Source organism: Juglans microcarpa x Juglans regia, chromosome 7S (assembly GCF_004785595.1).
Source record: "Juglans microcarpa x Juglans regia isolate MS1-56 chromosome 7S, Jm3101_v1.0, whole genome shotgun sequence".
In the NCBI taxonomy this organism is placed as follows: Eukaryota; Viridiplantae; Streptophyta; class Magnoliopsida; order Fagales; family Juglandaceae; genus Juglans; species Juglans microcarpa x Juglans regia.
This window is the reverse complement of record NC_054607.1, coordinates 15,026,672-15,047,558: the sequence shown is the minus strand read 5'-3', so window position 1 is coordinate 15,047,558 and position 20,887 is coordinate 15,026,672. Positions and strand designations below refer to the sequence as shown.

Genomic DNA, 20,887 nt, shown 5'->3' with positions numbered 1-20,887 from the left:
ACGAGCAGAGGGATTGGGCTATGGCTTCCTTCGATAAGCACATTTATGGCTCCTTAGAAACCAGAGTTGGGCCCCTTTTTCCCAGCTTTTGTTCCTATTCCATTTCAGGCCCTAGTTTTTTTAAAGTTGTGTAGGCTTAATTCTTTTTTTTTTTTTTTAAATAATTTAATGGATCATATTGGATAAGTCCACGGGCAATAAATTGTTGAAATTAATTAGAAGTTTTAATTAGACTTAATAACTAAGTTAAATCTCATTTATTATTAAACGAGTTAGATTCATTTTAGAATTTAATAATCGGCCATTATAAATTTATTAGAGATTTATTTCAATTTAAAATCATCACTGATTGAAGTCTCATACGTAGTCTCAGTCATTACTAATCCTACATTGAATGAACTATGAGATCATGTTTTTAAATTCAAACTCTCTTCTTGAATGATAGCGATCGAGTCCAACTCAAACTCGAACTTGTCGGCACCCTCTCCCAAATCTCTCTTTAAATATCTCTCTTCTGTATGTTATTTAGAAAAAAATCCATAAACCACCATAAGTGCAGTGGTCGAATCCAAGATATCTAGTCCAGCCCCAAATGAAATCCCATTCGGTTATCCCCTTGTTTGGTCTAGCCCAAACCACCATTTGCCCCAAGCTTCTTCAGCAAGTTTTCTCCTCCTTACAAGGCCAAACCATGGTTATCATGCCACCTCATTTTCTGCCACCAATAGTGCTTTTGATGGCAATCAAACTTGACCCTTCAAACCTCTCACCTACTTGGCTTGCAGTAGTAGAAAAATAGTGCCCCTTCCTTCAGTTTTCTCTTCTCTTTTCACAAGCCACCCTCACTTCAAATGTCACTCACTCAACCACCAAGTCAGCCCCTTCATCTATACCCCACTCCACCCTCATTTGCTTGCCCAAACTTACACTTTTTCATCCATTTTTCCAAGTGCAAACCGAGAGAGCTAGAGAGAAACTTTTCTAGGCAGTTTTGCTTGCTTGATTCCAGCCATTTGTAAGTATTTTCCTTAGCTCAAATCTCTTCCAGTTTTTTAGTAATGAGTTTAGTTGACTTCAATGTGTGCTGGATGAAAGTTGGTATTGATGATGGAAAGGTGCGATTTTGGTGATTGTGAATAACTTTGAAATTTTGATGAAATATTGTGTAGATTTGATTTTATGAAGTGTATACATGATTATATGCAAGTTTATGGTATGATCCAAAACATGTTAGGATTTTATAAAATGATTTTGCATGATCTTTAAAGTGGTAGAAGTCGATTGGTGCATTATGTTTGGTTTAGGTTGTGATTTTAGCTTTAGGATTTTGATTCTATGGCCATGATTTTTATGAATCTTGTTTTTAAAGATTAGATCTATGGATTAAGAATGAATTTTTGAAAGTTATGACTTAGATCTTTGTTGGAATGATGATAAACATGCATGAGGTAGAGTTTAAGCATAAACTAGAGGATCTCGGGTTCAATGTTGATTTTAGTGCAATATTTTCTATGAAATTATAGATTTGATGCTTGAATCTAGTTAGAATTTTTTTTTTTTTTGAAATAAACCTCAACACTTCATTAATCAAACTTTAAGTAATACAAAGTTTATCTTTTTCCAAGCAATTTACAATTAAACCTGAAATTTCTTCAATTCATATCTTAGCGTCTTCTAACTTCAAAGTTTCCTTAGCTAATGTATGAGACACTGTATTTTTTTCTCTATAAGCAAAATGTAAAGACCAATTTGGTCTGTTTCTTAACAATGAACGTATATCATCAACTAAAAAATCAATACTGGACAGATCCTCCTCCTCACTGTTAACAGCTGAAACAATAGCCTTGGTATCTCCTTCAAACATAACCTTTTGAATGTTTAACTCATTACACAACTCCAATGCCTTCCAAAGTGCATGGCATTCTGCCACTGATGGATCCTGAACATGCTTCCTCTAATCACAAACAGCTACCAATGCCTCTCCCTTCTCGTCTCTAATCATAATTCCCACTCCCATTCTCTTCCTCTTTAAATCTAATGATGCATCCCAGTTAACCTTCATGAAATCAGCCTCTAGTATCTGCCATTTGTGTCTGTTCCCATCTGCACTTGATGGATGAACATCCTGCCTTTGTACCCTTTGAGAATTCCTGTACTCTTCAAGCCCTGCTATAGCTGAAGTGAAGATTTTCCTAGGACAAGAGAGTTTCTCCTCAAAAACACATTCATTCCTCCTAAACCACACTCTTCTGAAAAGGACTGCCATCTCTTCAAGCTGTGACATGTTCAATCTTGCCATCAATTTCTCCCACAGCTGCATAAAATCAGCCTCCTTACAGCTCAATTTCTGCACTATGCTTCTCTCATCAGCCCATATATCGTTTGCTGCTTTGCACTCCCAAAGAGCATGCATAACTGATTCTTCTTCTGCAAAACAGATGGGACAACTTGGATCCTGCACTACCTTCATTTTAAATAAGTTCTTCTTGGTGGGAAGTAAATTATTTGTTGCTTTCCATAAGAACAGCTTGACCACTTCTGGAACTTCTACTGTTTCTCAATCTTTCAAGTTGCAAATAGTATGCACTACTGACAGTAAAAGCCCATTTCTTTGATGGATCCCATATTATTTTATCTTGTTCATTACCTCTACCTAAGGGAATATTAAGAATTTGCTCAGCCTCTTCACTTGAAAAAATGGCTCTCACTACTCTACCTTAATCCCATGCCCTATTCTATTTGTCAATCAACTCTTCCACCTTTGCATATTCCCTCAGCACAGAAATTGGCGACTGAACTGAAAAAGATGAAGGTGTTGGCATCCATTTAGAGCCCCAGATTTGAATCTTACTACCATCCTCCACTCTCCACCTTAATCCCTCAAGAAGCAAATCTCTTGCAGACCAAATGCTTCTCCATAAGAAAGAGGGTTGACAGCCAAGCTTTGCCTCCAAAAAATTTGATTGCCCAAAATACTTTTCCTTAAAAACCACGACTGCTAGAGAATCAGAATATTTAAGAAGCCTCCATCCCTGTTTAGCTAGGAGAGCTAAATTAAAGCTCTCCAAGTCCTTAAATCCGAGGCCTCCCTTTCCTTTTTGCAATCCCAAAAATTCTCATTTCTTCCATTGGATACCCCCCTCCATGTGCTTCTTCCTCCACTAGAATTTAGAAAATAACCCATTCATGTCCTTACACAACTTCACAGGCAGCTTGAACAAACTCATGGTATATGTAGGGATGGATTGTAGCACAGCCTTTATCAATACTTCTTTTCCATCTTGTGAAAGGAAGTTGTTTTTCCAGTTGGAAATCCTCTGCCAGACCCTATCTTTTAATACTCTAAAAGAGTTGTATTTAGATCTTCCTACCAGAGCTGGAAGACCTAAATATCTCTCATAACTACCACAAACCACAGAAGCCCCAGCCACCATAATCCTTCTATTTTCCTCCTCATTAGTATTGCTATTGAAAAAAACAGAAGTCTTCCCTTTGTTCAGAAATTGTCCTGAGGCTTGTTCATATTTGTTTAACAGCTCTTGAATCTTATCCCAGTCTTCCAACTTGACTCTTCCAAACAGAATAAAATCATCTGCAAAGAGGAGATGATTGATACTTGTCCCCCCTCGAGTCACTTGCACACTTCTAATCAAATTCTATTTCTCATAGCAATTAAGCATCGAGTTAGCCCCTCAGCACAAAGGATGAAAATGTAAGGTGACAAAGGGTCACCCTGCCTTAACCCCCTTGAAGGCTTAAAAATGTGACCAACATTTCCATTAATCAACACAGAGAAGGTTACTACTGCACATACACATTTCATGATAAGCTTCACCCATCTCTCGCAAAAACCAAGTCTTACCATTACTACCTCTAAGAACTTCCATTCCACTCGATCATAGGCCTTGGATATGTCCAACTTGATGGCCATACTTCCCACCCTCCCCTTCTTCCTTGTTTTCATTGAATGAAACATTTCATAAGCTATCATAATGTTGTCACTAATCATTCTCCTAGGTAGAAAGACACTTTGAGTGGGAGAAATGATAGTTGATAACACTTTCTTGATGTTAGTGATAGCTTTTGACACAATTTTATAAATGACATTACAAAGACTAATTGGTCTAAAATCACTGACCAACTTAGGGTCTTTCACTTTTGGAATCAAAGCAATGAAATTATAATTAAGAGCAGAATCCATAGAGTTACCATTTAGAATAGATAAGGCTACCTGTCACACTTCTTCAGCTACTACCTTCCAATGGTTTTGGAAAAAACAAACTCCAAATCCATTTGGACCCGGGGACTTAAGAGGTCCCATTTGCTTAACTGCCTCTTCCACCTCCTCCCTTGAAAAGCTCCTCGAGATCCAATCATTCATGTCTGGGGTAACCTTTGCTTCAATGCCTCCAATACAGTCCTTTATCTCCTTTTTATTGGGATTGTTTGTCTAAAAAAGATTCATAAAGTACCTCCTGAATCTAGTTAGAACTTGAATGTGAGGTATGTAGTTGTATTCTTTCAAGAGTTATTGCATGAAAATCAAGGATCTAGTCACTTTGTTTCAAGTTCAAAAGCATGCATGTTCAGCTTCTAAGTTTTTATGCAAACCAATTGTTCTATGTTGTGTTTTGTGATTTTTGGTTGATTACTCAAACATGCTATCATTTAGGTTTGAATGATAAACATGTTACAAGTGTTATTTTTGGAGTCCTTACTCCTTAGAGTAGATATGAAAGTGTTAGACCAAGAACATCAAAAGTTGGTTTTATTTGACCTAATATGTTTTGGCATTTTGCTTAATGAAGTGAGTTCCAGTTTTTATGAAATGTGTGGTTTAGTATTTTAGCATGATTTTAGAACCAAGGATGTGATTTTTGAAAGTTGATAAATTCGATTCAAGCATGTTAGTGTGTTAAATGGTCAAGTAGCAACAAAAGCATGATTTTTAGCCTATACATGAATCAACCAAGAGAAGTTTTGTTAAAAATTTTGAGTTCATATTTGGATTTAGGATGAAATTTACACGAGGAATAAAAATTTGGTAAGTTTTGGAGTTTGTTTGCAAAATCCTTATTTTTAGGGGCATATTTGAAAATTCCCATAAGTTGAGGGGTAACTTTACAAATTTGGTTCTAAGTTAGTGAGTTTTATTGTTATTAGGATTAAGTGAGATATTTTAACCTAGAACATCTCTCATTTCAGTTTACACTCTTTTACGTTATGCTCACGTTTACACGGTAATTTGTAAATTAGCATTTAACTTATTCTCAATATTTTTACTTATGTATGGTGGTAAGATTGCACTGTTCATGTTCATGTTCATTTATGCTTATTATAATTTTTTATAATATGCTATGCCATATCATCTATTACTATTACATGCCACAAATGCCATGTCATCATATCTGTTACATGCCAAGAATGCCATGTCATCTTTTCTGTTATATGATTATCTATTACATGCCATGAATGTCATGTCATCTTTTATGTTACACAATTATCTGTTACATGCGATGAATTCTATTCATCATTTTGATTACATGATTATCTATTTATGCCATGCTATATTCTCATATGTAATTAGCATCAATATCTGTCACAAAGCATGAATACATGTCATGAAGCATACGAGTTCATATTTTTATGAGTCAAGTATACATGGGGTACTTGTGATGTAAGTATTCTGCTTGTCATAGTATATCTACTAAAAACTTTAAAAAGGAGCTCATGGTGGAGACATTCTACTTTGTCTGAGTACCTCTAATAAAATACTCTTGATGTAGGCAGTTCGACTTTTCCTGGGCATCTTTGATGGAATACTTTGGGTGAAGGCATTCTCTTTTGTTTAAATATTCTTGACGAAACTAAAGGGTGTAGGCATTTTGTTGTGTCTGAGTAAATAAGTAAACAAACATGTATATGCAACAAGATCTCATGTTCATGCAAGCATGTTACGTTATTGTCAAGTCATGTAACGCATGTGCAAGTCTATGACACGAAGTATACATATCATGTTACTATCATACATGTCTATTTATATTGTTGGTAGTTTAGAAGATTTACTTGATGAATTTAATAAATCTCATTGTGGTAGTCTCAATTATCATTCTCCCCAGAATGATAGATGAAGTGCCAGGAAGTAGAAGATCGGTGAACCATCGACTTGATGATGTCGAATAGACCGAGGAGGAGCCTCAAGGAGATGAGAGGGATGGTTCTCTGATTTTCGGATATCGTTTTGGAACTAATAGCGAAGCTGTGCGAGCAACTTGGCGCTTAGTTTAGACTCCGTTTACCTGCAACTAATGAGTTACAACTTTAGTACTATGCTTATTTTGTTATAATCTGGTTAGAACCACGATGTAACTTTTGGTTGTGAATATTTATGAAAATATATTTACGTTTTGGGATTAGCAATTCTAGTACATTGTTGTAATGACTCGGCCCAATAATTTTAATGTTGGAATATTGATAATTTTTATTGGGTCTAAATTATATTTAATGGGCTATGTTGGATAAACCCACGGACGATAAATTGTTTAGATTGATTAAGAGTTTTAATTAGGCTCAATAACTAAGTTAAATCTCATTTCTTATTAAATGAGTTAGACTCCATTTAGAATTTAATGATCAGCTATTAGAAATTTATTAGAGATTTATTTTAATTTAAAATCATCACTGATTGAAGTCTCATACATAGTCTCAGTCATCGCCAATTCTAAATTGAATGAACTACGAGATCATATTTTTAAATTCAAACTCTATTCTTAAATGATCATGACCTAGTCTAACTCAAACTCGAGCTTGTCGGCAACCTCTCCCAAATCTCTCTTTAAATATCTCCATTCCGTGTGTTATTTGTAAAAAAATCCATAAACCTCCCCACAAGTACAGCGGTTGAAACCAAGATATCCAGTCTAACATCGTGATTGATTTTGTGTCAGAAATTTTAGAAAGCAACACTAGAAGGTAAGTTGCTTGACAAAAAATTAGGATTAGTATACGTTGGCTAGTTATATATTATTATTATTATTATTATTATTATTATTAAAACCAATTCTTTGGAAGCCAATAATTATGTACCACACATGTCATGATATTTGCAATCACGTCATTCATCGTGTTTCATTCCACATATTATAGTTATATATGTATTATGCATCTCATGCATCTCACTTTGCATAAGACACGTAAGTTTTCATAAGACCAAATGTAATATAAGTTCAGATTAGTTAATAAGATGGTCATTAGAGGCATGGTACCAATGCGATTTATGGGTGGATGTGCAAGACACAGACGTAGGCATAGTCCACCATAGTATACTAGAATACTATTAGGCTCCCTTTGCGGCTACGAGATGTGGGGTCGATGCACAATCTTATACACATGGTTATATGTGTGAGCCAGTATGATAAGTACGATAAGTTAGATAAGCCAAGATAAGTCATGCATGTCGTAGCATATGTATAAATAATCATGATTTTAAATTCTCAGCATGAAATATTTTATGAAAAACTTTATGTTAAGTATGTTTACATTATAATGAGTTTCTTACTGAGTCATCGACTCATTTTAGTTGTTTTATGTTTTTAAACCATCCCAAATTAGAATATTTATGAAGGTATCGCTGCAAGATGAAACTTAGTCTAGGAAGGCGTGACAGTGTGCTAGATCATGTACAAAGATTTTAAGTTATAATTTTAATGGCACAAACTGTGAGAAATTTTAATAAATACTTCCGCGCACTCTCATTTATGATATTAGTATTTTAATACAAAACGACTCTATTTATTATAAAGAATCTTTGTACTTGGCGCTTCTTTTAGATTAAAAAAAATATTTTTAAGTCAATGTCAATTTAGTAGCACTCTAGTTCTCAAGAATTTTTAAAAGTGACTTTATTTTTATTAGTGGAGAGCGAGGTGTTACAATTGTGTATTGTTAACAAAAAAGAAAATTATCCGCTACGAATACTGCATATTGTTAGATGTATGCTAGGTGCATTGCATCTGTAATTGTCATGAACAGTGGTATATGACCTTGTGTTGTATGTCTTGGCACTTCAAACTCTGTCAAATCCCCAGCGGAGTTTGGTAGTATCACAAAAGGTACATTGGACCCTATCAGGAATTGGAGAGAGTATGTCCAATGGTATACAAAGTGGCATTACTAAAGAAATATGAAGGGATCCATAATGTGTTCCATGTTTTCTTGTTGAGGAAAAGTATTGGGAATCAACGACCCCACATAATTGGTCTGAATCTAGTTTTATTGCAACCAAATTCACTTACGCAGAAAGGTTCATACGAATAATAGATTGGAAGAAACCAAGACTACTGTCTAAACTGTACTTTTGGTAAAGGTACAATAGGGATGGCGAGTGGATCACGTAGGAGCAGTTTCCATATTTATTTGAGTCGTAGTCATTGGCCTGGAACTCATTAAGTAATGGTAGTTTGGTCAATCCAAAGGCAGGATAATGACTATAAATAGCCTTCGAACTACCCATTCTAGTCATAACATTTAGAATTACGAAACCATCATTATGGTGCGAGAGAAGAGGACTGCACGAAAGGTAGCCATACCACCGAAAGTAATCCGTTGATTTATGGAAGGGCAACGTGAAGCAGCTAGGTTGGAAGAGAAATGCCACCGAGATGAAGAAGACCATTAGAGGGCTACTGTCTTGATTCGAAAATGTTTGATCACACTAATGAAGGAGGTTGTGTGGTGAAAAGTGGACAATCCAGGAACGTGACAAAAGGAGGACAAAGGTGAGGTCTCACCGATGTTGTATGATGCTGAATCTAGCGGAAGAGCTAGAACAATGTAGAGCAACAAGGTTGGAGGCTACATAAGTAGCTGAAGAGGATACAAAGGGAGGAAACCCTTGATCTAGTAGCAAATAATGAGGATCGAGGTGTGGATGGAAGAATGAGCATGCTACCACCCAGACCGCTATTGGCAGAGATGGTAGCACGCTCATCCCTCATAATTCCATTGTGAGGGATAGTCATCATGAAATTTCGAAGCCAGAATTTCTTGTAAGGAAGGGAGGATGTGAGGACCAAGCTGAAGCAAGGGAAGAGATCCCCTCCTGGGGAGATGACCGGGCGAGCAAAGTACAACTAGTCCAAGAGAAGGGCAAGCCACACTATGTAGAAAACCTGGCAGGCACGGCTTAACACCGGATGATAAATGACTTTTCACCTGCGCCCAACAGGCAAGTGATGTGCTAACAGTATCAAGGAGAGCAACTGGTAAGGGGACAAGCTTAATGTAGACTTGGGAGTTCTTTGAGATAACACGAAGGTGCTCACAAGGTGGCATGTGTCATACACAAAGGCCCATACTCCATAAGAGACGTCACATTTAGAGTGAGCCTATGGAAAAAAGATGTTGGGCTTGCAGGCTATATTGTCTAATCTTAGAGGTATGGTCTAGTGCCACGTAGGAGACCTTTATTAGGTGAAAGACTGTAGAATTTGACCTAAGGCAATTTGCAAGGACATGCATGCCTTGTCCCCATCAGTCTCTATCATCCTTCAATGCTGGTGGTCAAATGGATCAATGAGATTGAAGGTCTCTCATTCAAGCATATATCAGTCTCTTTCATCCACTCAATTACCTCAATCCTTGTGTAAATTATGCTAACCCAGCATTTCTCCAATATTTAAACCGAACTTGTAATATTTAGGTAATGGTATAAACATCCTTAGTCATCAAACACTATGCTTAATATGCTTCATGCATGGAGCCTCAAGATATCTAGGTTCCTTGGTCATTACTCTTTCCTCGCCTAACTCATTGGTCACCTAAAACCTTGCTCACTAGAAACATCGCTCACCTAACACCTTTGCTTGCGTGACACATCACTCACTTGACACCTCTTGCCTTCCTTCGCCCAAATATTTCCTTATATTTCCTTGCTCCACTCTTACGCACAACTCATACACTGACTTTTCTCGTTTCAATCCCCTTCCTAACTTCTAATCCTAGATCTTTAATTTTTTCTAAGGGTCTGTATGAGAAGGGAGAGAATACATGATTTTGAGAGGATGTAAGAAAACTTACTTTGACAGTGTGTGTAGACGTGGGTGAAGATGTGGCAGCTTTCCTTCCTTCGTCCTCCCCTAGTTTTGATGGTTGAGCTATGTTTGGAAAGTACCTAACGATACGTTTACGAGGTGGTTTAGTATGGTAGGGATACGTTATGATAGTCCAATTCCTCTGTTGTCGGTTAGTAGAGAATCCATGTGTCGCCTACATGTGTTGCAGGTACTGCAACGTGAAGGAATTTCTAGTGTGTCCTTGAGTGGCATACAAACATGGGTGTATCAATTCTTGAATGTGATGAATTCGCAGTGAAACACATGGTCGAATTATAAGAAATCTTCGTAAGCCTTGCAGCATTGTGAGTTTTGTTGTGTGATGAAACAGGTCTGTAAATCACAAATGACTCACGGTTTCTAAAATTTGCAACAACACGAAGAAGAATAAGTGGAAGATGAGGAAAAGAGATGAAAGTGAATCTGCGAGTGTGATGCCTCGAGTGAAAAGCTAGGGTTTTGAAGTCATGTCTGTCGATTTTGGGCTTGTGTAATTATAGAATTAGTGGACTTTAGGCCCATGACAACTTAGAATGCACTTGTCAAACCACTCGAAATTGAAGGAAAATCTGTAGTCCAACCTGTTAGTGTTTCTTAATTCAGGCGAATAAGATTGATTGTTCTAAATTAGGGCCTTGAATTCATGATAATGAATTTATTTATTTATTGTTCTAAATTAGGGCCTTAAAACTTAGAGTGAGTGACCGCCCAAGCTATTTAGGGTTGTATGCTTTTGGTTTTGAGTTCTCATAATAGGGAATTATCTTTTAGCTATGGGAATGTATGGTTTCTTTATTGACTTGAAAGGATTAGAAGCAATAATGAGAGAGAGAGAGAGAGAGAGAGAGCTCGACAACTGCTACTTGGCATCCATGTGTGTAAAAAATTCTTATGATTAGAAGCAATAATGAGGAAGAGAGAGGGAGATCTTGGCAATGCCACATGGCATCAGTGCATGTAGAGGATCTTTAGGGTTCCAAGATGGGTAATCATAAGGAAGAGAGAGAGTGGAGTTAGCACTTGCCAATTGGCACTCATGCAATGTATCTCTTAGTGTTTCAAGAGAGCAATCATGAGGAAAAAGGAAGAGTGGTGCTCGGTTTTGGACACATTTGACCACTTGGCACCTATGCAATGTATTTCTTAGAGTTTCAAGAGAGCAATCATGAGGAAGGGAGAGAATGGTGCTCGATTTTGGCCAAACTTTGCCACTTGGCACCCATGCATTGAATCCTTTAAGTTTCAAGAGAAGGAAATGATGAGGGAGAGGAAAAGGACACTTGGCAGCCCTTATTCAACGGTATCCCTTAGGCTTTCCAAAAATTTTAGACAATAAAAAGGATGAAAGGGGGGCAAGACACATGACAAGCATGCATTGAGGCTTAGTTGACTCTTAGTATTTCTAAGGCAAGTGATCATGAGGATAGAGGAAGAGAGACAATTAGTGCATGAGAGGGTATTTAAGCGGAGACATTTATGGCACTCGGATACACCTTTAGAGGAGAAACCAAAATGTCACTTTGTCTCCATCAGATTGTTTCTCACACTTTCTACTTCGCCTTCTCCCGCCCAACCCTAAGGAAATCCTAGTTGCTTCTTTCTTCAACATAATCACCATTCACGCCTAACTTATTTGAAGGTTTGGAGTTTATAAGTCAAGCATCATGAAGGACTATAGCTTGGTAAGGAAACTTTTGTTCTTCCATGTTATTTTCCATTTTCGTGGGGGTGTTAGTCTTTTAATCTAAGGTTTTCAAATGGGGATAAATGAGAGTCCTAAGTGTGTTGAGTTGTTGGTTTTAAAGTCGAGAAAGAGGAAGAAGGAAGGCACTTGTGCTCTGTAGGCCGTGGTTAGGACATGCAAATCTATTTGGTTCGATTTCTTGTGATAATCTCTTGTTTTAATGAATTTCAAGGAAGGATTTAGATAAATAATGTGACAAACCTATGGTCATTTCATTCCATTAGGGTTCTTGTCTATATGAGTAAAGTTTTGTGACAAACCTATTATTATTCAGTCTTACTAGGGTTCTTGCCCATGTGTGTGTGTATGAGTAAGCCAAGTTATGATTAAAGGTTGAGGTTGGAAGGGTTTAATGGCCACCATGGTCGAGTGGATTTAGGAATTTTTAGCAAATGAATTTTTAGATCCATTAAGTACACGAGTTAGCATGATAGTGTAAGGATTTCTTTTTTAATCAAGTTCTAACATTTAGAACATATATTTTTCAGCTTGTTTGTTTGTCGGCATTGCTATCAAATCAGGAGTTTGTAAGTTAGCCTACAACTTACTCTTGAATAATGTGCTTATATTTTTGTATAAATGTTGCATATGAGCTATTTGTAATTATCTATAAATGTTTAAATTCTTATTATGACATATCACATGCTTGGCTTCTTGCCATGATTGAATCATGTGTGTGCTCAATTTGTCATGCTATGTTTGAACCTTATGAATACTTGGAATCTTGTTCATGTGATATGTTTGATTATTGCAAATCTTGCTTAAGTGATATATTGTATCGTCATAAGTTGTGCCCATATAATATGTCCCAATGTAAAGGCCATAATCATGTGATATGTTCTCATTGTTATGTTTCCACGCTACATGCATTTCACATGCCATGCCATGGTTACATGTTACTATCTCATGTCATGCAAAATTTGAGGGGCTTTTGATTAAAGTAAGTTTTGACATGACCCCAAATGCTTGGATGTGGGAATGTCCTAATAGAACTTTCCTGTCCACTCTAGAGTGACTAGAGATAGAGTGGTAACCTTGGGTTAATGAAGTATATAGTTAACGTCAAATGAGACCACAAGGTTTCAGGAGTGAAGTTGTAGTGCTTAACACTAGTGGGTGCAAAATATGTTACGTATAGTGAAGGCGTTACAAACTGTCATATCGATTGTGAACTTTTGGTGAAGGTGTGTCGGTCTGCCACGAGTTTAAGAGAACTCATGTTGATGCATGTCGATCTTTCCGAGTATCTCTCCTATGACGTATTCACAATAAGTTGAAAGGTTTGTGATGTGGTGCGGTAATTAGTAGGTGCACACAATTCTTAGGGAAAACTGTGAGGTATCCTTAATTGTTTATATTGAATAAGAGTATATGTGATTGAGTAAGAATTGTAAGTTTGTGCAAAAAGTTACATTGTTACAAGTTCAAATGTTTTTGAAAAAGAAGTCTGAATGGGTGACAAATACAGTTTGTGAAATTGTACATTCATGCTCATGCATCCATGTTCATTTTTATCTTATGCATGTTTATGTTATCCCTGTGTATGTTTTTGGTATAACTTGCTAAGATTTCTTGAAATCTTACTATGGTAGTTCCATTACCATTCCCCCTGATGGTAGAAGTTGTGGCAGGTAGAGAAGATATTGAGCAAGATGAGGAAATGTAAGTCCCATTGGTTGCTAGTAGTCGATGAAGGTCTTAGGATTGAGAATCGCCTTGAGGCGATTGATAAATTTATAGAGACTACTTTAAAGCCAATAACATAGATCCAGGAGATTTTAGACAAATAAGTATAATGTCTTTAACTATGTAGCACAAGACTACATTTTGATGGTTATGAAGGGTCAATATTTTGGAACCCTACTTTTGTAAGGATGTTTAAACTATGATATATTGAGATTAATAAATTATGTTTTGGTACCATGATGTATTGTTGAAGCCCTTGTTAATTTCTCCGCTTCAGTTTATTCATATTGCTAGTAACATGTTAGGTGTACTGCATTTAAACTATCATGAACGAGGGGTATGTAATTCAATGTTGCGTGTTGCATATTCTAGCGCTTCAATCATTGCCAAATCCTAAGCAGGGTTTGAGGGCATCACAACAGGAAAGATATTGAATAGATATATAAAGGAGAAAGAGATGTTTTTATAGGATGATAGGTCGGGGGATGTGCGGCGTTACCTCTCTTGTACGTTACTTTAGTGTAGTTACCCTTGTAACCTAGTGAGATCATCCGAGTTGATTACATGTGTGTTCGTGGTCCTTTGGGGTGTAAGAAAAAACTGACCAAACCGACTAAACCAAACCAAATCGAACCGGATTGGTTCAATATCGGTTCAATTGGTGTCAGTTTTTAAAAACCAAAATTGATTAAAAACCGGTTCGATTCCGGTTTTCAAGATTTAAAAATCGAATTGGGGTGAACCGAACCAATATATATATATATATTTAATTTTTTATATTTTTATGTTATCTATATTACACATATTATAAAGTTAATATAACATGAAATTTTAATTTTATTGTTTGTACTTTCTATTAATTTATTAACATGTTATTATTTATGTTTATATATTAAGTTAAATACTTACATATATAATGAGTATAAGTATAAGAGTACATTATATATATATATATATATAAATATAATATGTAATTGTAATTATTTTTAAGCTAAATAGTTGGTAATAGCTTTTTTTATATAATTTGGAGTTGGACCTTTTACTTCGGTTGTTGCATTTGTAACTGTGTTAGTTTTTTTTTTTTTTTTTTTTTTTTTTTTTTTTTTTTTTTATATATATATATCAAATTTTGCTTATTTGGTTAATTAGCTATATGCATAGTGGTTTTTAAAATAATGTTATGGGATCTATTATATTTGGGGTAAAAGGATTTTTCATTTAGGTTAGAAAAACCAACTAGCCCAATAAAAAAGCCCAAAACTGAATTACACTTCTAAACTGAATTAAACTGAACCGAAACGGAAAAAAACCAAATGTTTTGGTTTCTTGGATGAATTGGTTTGTATCGATGCTCAGAATTTCAAAACCGACTTAGGCCAATTTAGTTTCAAAATATATCCAAAACATGATTGAACCAAACCTATTACACACCTAGTGGTCCTAGATCACGGTTTGGAGTTTATGTAACACCCCAAAAGAAATTCAATGGAAAGAATTTCTTTAGACTCTAGGTGTGCCTAAAAACTTAGGAGGATTTCATGGATCTATCATTCAGTTAGGTTTTAACTCATAAGCATAGTAGAATTATAATCCGCTAAGGAGACGGGTCATCTTTTTTTTATTGTTTTAGGCACTTAGAATCATAAATAGACAAAAAGGATTGCACGGTTAGACTAGTCTGTGTTTTTAGAAATATATGGTGCATTAAAAAGTTTCAAGATTTTCAAGTAAAAAATAGGCCAATTATAGAGTGCCACGTGGCACCTAATACGTTCCGTCACCAATTACCTATCATATCGCCATGTAGGAAGTCCAAATCAGCCTGGGCTAGCCCATTCGATTTTGATATTTTGTTTCCCTCTTGACTTAAGCTAATCCTACAAGTAACCATCACACCTCAAGTACTTATCTTACACCCTCATCCACTATCTTATACCATGTTACCTTCCATTGATCAACCCCAATTGGGTTGGAACTTGAAACCCAATCCAACCCCAATTGAAGCGCAAAGGGAGGCAATTGGGTATAAGGATATTTTGCTTCAACCAAAAGGCCTCCAATCACTTGGCTTTTCTCACGAGCAAGAAGCCTTTGAGTGAAGATCCCTATGACCAACTTTGTACCATAATTTTATCCCAAATAGTGCACTTGAGCTCAAGTTACATCACTTATCTCCACCACCTCACACAATCGGCTACCACTTAGCCTAAACTGACCAAGGCCTTGTCCATGCTTGCAAGCAAGCTCTTCCATCAAGCATGACCTGCCATAACCACCCCAAGTCAGCCTTTTCTCTTCTCCTTAAGTCCCTCACGTCACTTCCCTCCATTCACACAAACAAGGCTTTGTTACTTTGGCTTTTAGCGAGCAACCCGGTTGAGTAAAATTGAGGGAGAAGGTTCTAGTTTCTCTTGAATAGTCCAAGCTTGTAAGTCTAGTTTCTAACTCCCTCTCTTTTATTTTATGATACCTTAAGTCTTGATTTTATTAGTGGTGTGTTAGTTTTATTTTTCCTCAAAGTTCTTCGGGTTGAAAATGGCTGGTGTGAAATTGGTGTTCTCGGTTAGCATGCTTGTATATATCTTAGAATTTTCATGTTGAGAAGTCATCGATCTTAGATATTTTGGTTTTATAATGTTGGTATTTTTTTGGAAATGCAAATATTTTGGTTGGATAATAGCACAAGAGGATTTATTAAAAAAGTTTGCATGCTCCATTAAGGGAAACTCTTGTTCATAACAACTGAACCCATAATTTGAGATGGATTTTTAGCCTTTTAACTAGGGTTTTAGGTTGAGTTTTGATTAACATGCAAGGTTATACGGTCTGATGCAATATTTTGAGGATTTTACCATGCTGATTTTTTAATCTTGAAGATTGGGTGTGATATGCTTAGATGATGCTAAGACCAAGATATGGCATGACTATGAGATGAATGGATGAGTTGTTTCAGAAATATTTGCATGCAACCTAAGGATTTAGCCACATTATTAAAAAACAAACATAATGTATGGAATGACTAGGGTTTGGGGTGTAATCCAGTTCCAACTCTTGAAAAAAATGTATTTTGTTGCTTTGTCATGCATATTATCAACTATGGATGAGTACTTAGTATTTTAGAAGTTATGATTTATGATTTTTTGAAGTCCTTAATGTCTAATTGCAAGTGAAAGGCCAAAAACACAATGTCAAGGTTCGGTTTGACTAATTATTGTTTTGGTTTGTTGATTTCTTCAAATGGCAAGTATATGGTTGATAAATACGATTGGTGTCTCGACATGTTACTGAACAAGTAATTAGATGTTAGTCATTTGTTAATTTCATATCATGGCATAATAGTGTGCAATGATGGCTAAAAATCAAATCAAGTGAAATATTAGGGTTAGGAGTTTCGGCCATGTTAGGGTTAGGGGTGTAAAAAAAATGGAAAACCGGTTGAACTGGATCGAACTGTACTGAACCCAAAACTGAACCAATGGGTTTTGGTCCAGTTTGTAAGCAATCCTATGCGATATTGATTTTTACGAACCGAAACCGATCCTAAACCGATGCGGTATCGATTTTCATATTTTGAAAACCGGTTTAAACGGAACCAGACTGGTATATATATTTATAATTTTTTTATTATATTATATGATAAATTACTAATTAATATAACATAAAATTCTAATCTTATTATTCAAGTATATTAATTTTAGTTATCTTGGAACTAATAGCCGAGCTATGTGAGCGGCTTGAAGTATAGTATAGATTGCTTTATGTTTTATAATTAAAGAGTTCATACTCCAGTAAAATGTTTAATATCTTATGAAGACTTGTTGGACGAATGGTGGTTTGGATATGAATGAATGAAATGTAAGGTTGTTTTGGGATTTAGTATTCTAATACAATTTATGTTGATAATAAAAAAATATTCTGTTGCGTTTACTGCATATTATTAGAAGCATGCTAAGTACATTTCATCTTATCTGTCATGAATGGTGGTATGTAATCTTGTGTTGTTCTAACACTTCAATCTCCGTCAAATCCCAAGTTGAGTTTGGGGGCATTATAATTTCCAAAAGGTCTTGGGAATTTTTTAGAGAATGTATTTTCCAAAAGGTCTAGTTTTGAAACACTGTATTTTTGATAGATTTCATTTTAACTAAATACTCTGATCTTCTTTATTAAATGTTATGGAATTTATTATACTTGGCACATAAAAAAAGTGTAGTATTTTTTAAGGTTAATAGCATTCAGTTCCTCTAATTCCTAACCCTAGAAGGGTGAAGTGTTACAAGCACGTACCTCAATAAAAAAGAGATGGCCATTTGTTTCTCAAGTCCTCCTCGTGCTCCAATGTGGCCTCTCACTCCGAATGGTTGTTCCATCATATTCTTACCATCTAAATAGTCTTTCTGTGGAGTATTTGTTCTCTTCGTTCCAAGATCTCCATGGGTCTCTCCTCATCACTGATCCTCTCAAACTAGTAATGACACGTACTCTAACACATGCATAGGGTCAGAGATATACTTCCTAACCATCGAGACATGGAACACATCATGTATCGCACACAATTGCGGTGGTAATGCTAATCGATAGGCTACATCTCCAACTCTCTCCAATATCTCAAATGGTCCAATATACCTCAAGCTCAACTGGCCATTCCTCTCAAACCTCATAACACGTTTCATCGGGACAACCCTGAGAAATACTTTGTCTCTTGACTCAAATTGTACCTCATTGTGTCTTTGGTTTGCATATTTTTCTATTTCTCCTGAGCTAATGTCAGTCTCTTCCAGATTACTACTACTTTGTCTCACATGGTCTGAATTGGTTTTGAGCCCATTAGAACTTGCACCTACACAAGACCTCATACAGTATGACCTCAATGCTCTCCTGATAACTATTATTGTATGCGAACTCGATCAGTGGCAAGTACCTAACCCAACTTCCCTTGAAATTATACACAGGCTCCAAACATGTCCTCCAAAACCTGAATGGTTCTCTTTGGCTAACCATTTGTTTGGGGATGAAAAGTTGTACTATACATCAACTCTCTTTGTACACTCCTCCAAAATGTCAAGATGAAACGAGCATCTCTATCAGACATAATGCTTTGACAGCTTCTCCATGGGATATGTCATTTGAGTAGGAATGAAATGGGCTGACTTCGACAATTTGTCTACTATCACCCATGTCGAACCTTGCCTTCTTGTGCCTTTGAACATCTTGACATGAAGTCCATACCAGTATTGGGAGTGGTTGTAGCATCCTTGAAGGCTTTTGATGCTAAGTCTTGACCTTCTAACACGTCAAGCATTGAGCTACATAGGTCACAACATCCTTCTTCATTCCACTCCACCAGTAATGTTGTCTCAAGTCCCAGTACGTCATGGTACTTCCCAAGTGATCTGTATACAATGATCGGTGTCCCTCTCTTAAAGTGAACTCCTGAATCTCCTTCTTGTTGGGCACACAGATCCTATTACCATACTGCAGAACACCATCTTCTGTCACTCTGAACTCTGGCCTATTCCCATCCCTAACCTCATCCACTATTTTCTTTAAGCTTGTACCATACGCTTGAGCACTCTTGATCTGATTCAACATAGTCCGTCCAAGAACAAAATGCTCGATTATGATTGCACCTCTATAATAATCTCAATTCTAGTCCATTCCATCTCCAATAGTATATGCTTCTAGGGTGTATACATTGTAGCCATAATCCATAAAGATGACTTCCTATTGAAGGTGTCTCAACCACATTCGCCTTGTCCGGATGATAGCTGATACTGTAGTCATAGTCTTTCAGAAGTTCCAACCATCTCCTCTGTCTTATGTTCAGCTCCTTTTGAGTGAAGAAGAAATCTCAAGTGTGCTCCGTGCAGATAATGCCTCCATGCCTCCCTAAAATTGCTACAACCTTTAAATCATGAGTTGAGTAATTCTGTTCATCTTCAGTTGGCGTGAGGCAACTGCCACTACTTTCCCATGATGCATTAGAACACAACCAAAACCTTTAAATGAGGCATTACTATAGATAACAAAACCATCCATACCTGTGGAATGGTGAGCACCGGTGCCATCACGTCTCTTCTTCAGTTCCTAAAAACAATCCTCCCCCTCATCTTTTCAAAGAAACTTCTCATCCTTCTGAATCGACTTGGCCATAGGTGCTACGACGCCAAAGAATCATTCTACAAATCTCTTGCAATATATACAAGAAGTCTCAAAAAGCTCCTGACTTCTTGCACGTTAGTGGGCCTTGGCCAACTAACAACTGCTTCTGCCTTGGCTAAGTCCACTAAGATGCTATCTCCAGAGACAATATGGCCAAGAAATAGATTTCTTGAAGCCATAACTCACATTTCTTGAATTTGGCATACATCTTTTTCTCCCTTAAAATCTACAACACAATTCTCAAGCGCTTCTCATGCTCCTTAGTACTATTGGAGTAGTAAGAATATCATCTATGAACACTACCATAAATTGATCTATATAAGTATGAAACTCCTGGTTCATTATATTCATGAATCCAACTGGGGCGTTAGTTAGACCAAAAGGCTTTATCAAGAACTCGTAATATCCATAGCGAGTCCTAAAAGTAGTCTTGGGTAGGTCTAAGTTGATCTTCAACTGGGGATACCATGAACGCAGATCAATCTTGGCTAGCCACCACCACCGATATGGAGGAGAGGTCTCTAGTCCCACAAACCACTAGTTTTTTTTCTGATATTTTAATAAAGAAATTATTAAAATTTATATATTTTAATTTTAATTTTGAATTTTTAGAGTGGAAAAACTAGTTTGACACACAATAGGCTTATAGAGTGACATACGTCAACTATTAATTAAGATGGATGGAAAGTGTGACAGAAGAATCTGATGCCAAAAATATAATAGCACAAAGAATTAAGCATAAAAAAAAAAAAAAAAAAAAATACATGGGGCGAATCTCAAATGGCCAAAAGCACAAGGGGCTTATGACCAAATTCTCCAAACAAATATCAAGGAAAAGTACACATAAGACTAGATATCATAAAGCATTTGTTAAAAGGATATTCATAACCAATTGTAACAACAGTCATCCTTATTCCATTTTCCATCATTTAACTGTCTGTTGTAATTCTCTATTTTTCTGGCCATTGGTTTGTCACGTCAATTATACTTTACACTAAATTTGGCCAATCATGCATTCATATATTAGGGCAGTTTATAAAATGTTTCTCAAATTACTAAAATAGGTTCATTGATGAAAATCAACATGAGACTAGAAACATATTATATACAATTGGCTTTAGAAAAGATGAATTATTTTATCTTGAGAAAAGTCATCAAAGACAACTTATAGATTGTCCTTGCT

At 36.3% G+C, this 20,887-nt stretch overlaps 1 protein-coding gene and 1 long non-coding RNA gene across 5 annotated transcripts in view; one reads left to right on the top strand and one right to left on the bottom strand.

Annotated features, from left to right (window-relative positions):
• Nucleotides 1-817: 817 nt before the first annotated feature.
• On the top strand, nucleotides 818-6,410 carry LOC121240291. Its single transcript, XR_005935508.1, has 2 exons — nucleotides 818-1,015; nucleotides 6,120-6,410. It is a non-coding gene; the product is annotated as an uncharacterized LOC121240291 (long non-coding RNA).
• Nucleotides 6,175-20,887, bottom strand: part of LOC121240290 (beta-glucosidase 17-like) — a 39,340-nt gene continuing 24,627 nt past the window's right edge. For 2 of the 4 annotated variants that reach the window (XR_005935507.1, XM_041137686.1), the window contains one exon: nucleotides 6,175-6,299. Coding sequence is in view for 2 of the 4 variants with exons in the window: in XM_041137686.1 (XP_040993620.1) it covers nucleotides 6,296-6,299 (4 nt within the window). In the remaining 2 variants the exon portion in view is untranslated. Of the gene's footprint in view, nucleotides 6,300-7,236; nucleotides 7,381-20,887 lie in introns of those variants that run through there. The other 2 variants (XM_041137685.1, XR_005935506.1) reach the window with 2 other exon arrangements.